At 44.1% G+C, this 3,103-nt stretch overlaps 1 protein-coding gene across 1 annotated transcript; it reads right to left on the bottom strand.

Annotated features, from left to right (window-relative positions):
• Nucleotides 1-1,356: 1,356 nt before the first annotated feature.
• LOC139701536 (olfactory receptor 1L4-like) lies at nt 1,357-2,381 on the bottom strand. The gene has a single exon (XM_071600469.1). It carries the CDS (start codon nt 2,290-2,292, stop codon nt 1,357-1,359), a length of 936 nt encoding a protein of 311 aa, XP_071456570.1. The 5' UTR covers nt 2,293-2,381.
• Between the last annotated feature and the right edge of the window lie 722 nt (nt 2,382-3,103).

Raw genomic sequence — 3,103 nt, 5'->3', positions numbered from 1 at the left:
TTTTAGTTGTAGGTGGACACAATACCTTTATTTTAATTTTATGTGGTGCTGAGAATCGAAACAGGTGCCTCACGCATGCTAGGCAAGCGCTCTACCACTGAGCCACAACCCCAGCCTGCTTAGCCCCTTTTCTTTTGGGCACATGGTTGGGCCATGCCTCCTGGATCCCAGGGTTTGTGGTCATGAGATTCGCTGTCGACAGAGTTCTAGTCAAAAGTGGTGTGGGTCACTCCTGGGACAGAGTATTTAAATGGAAATGCAAAATCCTCAACAGCTTCTAACAAAGGGATGGCTAATGTTTATAATGGTGGCTGCCCCATAACCTCAGGTCCCTGAGTGCTTAAAATGAGCAGCACCCTTACACTTTTCTATGGTGGACATTTCATATAAATGAGAAGTAAAGCTTTGGCTTTTTGGTCCTAAGGTTTGGAAGTTGCTCTTTGCACAGCATGACCTAGCTGTGCTATGGAAGGGCAGCTGAGTGAGGATGCTGGATGGGTGGAAAAAGGAAGAAATGTTGGGGGGTGGGAGGAGTTGGGTACTGAGGATCCACCTGTCGTGACACTCAAATGTGGATGAGAAGAGTAAGCATGTTTGCAGTTTTTTCTGTCTTTCCAGCTTTATTCATCTTACTCTATAATTTTTTTGGGGTGCTGGGGATTAAACTCAGGGACACTCATCCACTGATCCACATCCCCAGCCCGATTTTGCATTTTATTTAGAGACTCACTTTTGCTAAGGATAGCTTTGAACTCTTGATCCTCCTGCCTCAATCTCCGAGCTGTTGGGAATGTAGCCATGCACCATGGCACCCAGTTAACTTTATTCTCAAATTGAAGAAGCCTCACAGGGCTTTTCTCTGTCACTCAAACATTGCTATGTTTATTATCGCTGCATATTAGGTTTATTTCCAGTATTTGAGATATTCTGCCCATTTCCTCATCTTTTGAAGCTTCCTCTGTCAGTGTTCAGTCCAGTCTTCAGAATGGCTGATTCATCCAAGATATCTTTTCCAGTTCCCTATCAGACCCATTTAATTTCTAGAAGCCAACAAGATTCACAACTCCTTGAAAGAGTTATTTGGAGATACATTAAGTCCATGTGTGGAGGATTTCAAAACTATTTTCATGACACCTGGATTACTAGTGACACCTAGTTGGGTATTGAATATGTCTTTGGTCAATGTCATGGAGAGAAACCAAGGGTTTTGTTCCCATCCAGTGTCCTCACTGGTATCCAGCATCTCCACCACTCATGACCTCTTTGAGCACCTTGTAGAAAATGGTTAGGAGGAAGGATAACCTGGTCAACTTTTAGGTCATCTCCCAATAATGACATTGTATCATTTCATTCTTTCTATGAGTGAATTCTGTCCCTTAATTTCCTTAAGCCTCTCTTCATATCTTTGTTCCTCAGGCTATAGATGAAAGGGTTCAGCATAGGAGTCACTACTGTGTACATGACAGTGGCTACTCGGTCTTTCACCACTGAGTACATGGACAGGGGCCTAAAATAGACATAGATGACACTCCCATAGAACAGAATCACTACGGTGAGGTGGGAGCCACAGGTAGAGAAAGCTTTCCACTTGCCAGCTGCAGAGGGGATTCTGAACACTGTCACAATGATTCTTAGGTAGGAGAAGAGGATGCACAAAAAGGGAGTCACAATGACAGCCAGGGTCTCAGTCATGACCACTATCTGGCTGGAGGATGTATCAGAGCAGGACAGCTTTAGCACAGGCTGGGTGTCACAGAAAAAGTGCTTAATGACATGAGAGGCACAGAAAGAGAGGCGAGACATGAGTAGCACCCGGAAGAGGGCGTGCAGGTGGGAGATGGTGCAAGAACCCAGCAGCATGAGGAGGCAGCGGCGTGGGCGCATGGCCACATCATAGTGCAAGGGGTTGCAGATGGCCACCAGCCGGTCGATGGCCATGGAGGCCAGCAGGTAGCTGTCAGTGTTTGCTAAAGCCATGAAGAAATACATCTGGACCAGGCAGCCTACATAGGAGATGCCCTTTGTCTCTGACAGCAAATTCGCCAGCATCTTGGGCACAATGACTGTTGTGAAGCAGATGTCCATGAAGGACAAGTTGCTGAGAAAAAAGTACATGGGTGTGTGGAGCCTGGAGTCAGAGCGGATGGCCAGGATGATGAGCATGTTCCCCACGAGGGTGACCAGGTACATGCTGAGGAAGATGGCGAAGAGGGGCTTCTGCAGGTGCGGGTTGGAGGAGAGGCCCAGGAGGATGAAGCCCGAGGTGCTGCTGCTCTGGTTCTTTAACTCCATGTGTCTCGACAGGATTTGGAGTCGTGGGACAGATGCGCAGGGCAACCTCTCAGGACTGCTTCTCCCCTGACCTCAGGCCTATAAACATAGCCCAGTGGCATTTGTTAGGCATTAAAAATATGTTCATTTTATGGAATTCAAGACAGGTAAGTAAAATTAATCAGGGATCAAGTCAGAACACTCCAAGATTCTTACCAAGTTAGAAAAAGATGGTTTTCCATGTGTTTTTAGGAACTTCTATGTGGCCTGATTTGTCTGAATTGTTGTCATTTCACTTTCATAAAATTCTTTTTAGATTGTTTCTTGACTGATATTTAACCTTTTTTCCCTTTATTTTAGAGCCAGAGATGCTGAGTCTCTCTAGTATCAGTTGAGGTTCCCAGGAATGAGGTCCTCTCGTTCAGAGTCTTCTTTCCATAGTGCTGGAGGTAGTGCTGTTAGTGGAGATAATATAGAAATGAACAGCAGAATTAATTAATGCTTCTTGATAGCCATAGAATTCATGTATTTCCTTTGTCTTCCAGAGCATAACTTTCTTATTGTTTGTTTAAATATTTGTGTTTGAATAATAGTATGTGAATAATCTAATTGAAAATTTTGGTTCAGAGATGTGTTCAAAATAGGAACACTACCAGGAACAGCTCATGTTACTAAATGAGATCCTTAAATATGTTATTGTTTCTGGTTATCAAACACTATGATATCCTCACTCTAAATGTTCAAGTAGTACAGGATACTGAACTTTAGAATGTTAGAGTTCCATTCCCAACAATATCATAGAAAAGATACCGCAAGGATAGCCCCATTTCCT

The sequence above is a fragment of the Marmota flaviventris genome, chromosome 13, assembly GCF_047511675.1.
Source record: "Marmota flaviventris isolate mMarFla1 chromosome 13, mMarFla1.hap1, whole genome shotgun sequence".
Lineage (NCBI taxonomy): Eukaryota > Metazoa > Chordata > Mammalia > Rodentia > Sciuridae > Marmota > Marmota flaviventris.
Note: the sequence above shows the minus strand (reverse complement) of the source record. Positions and strands in the feature narration are given on the sequence as shown.

What these genes read in the sequence shown, in the direction of transcription:
- LOC139701536 (XM_071600469.1), bottom strand. Translation starts at nt 2,292, where the DNA reads ATGGAGTTAAAGAACCAGAGCAGCAGCACCTCGGGCTTCATCCTCCTG.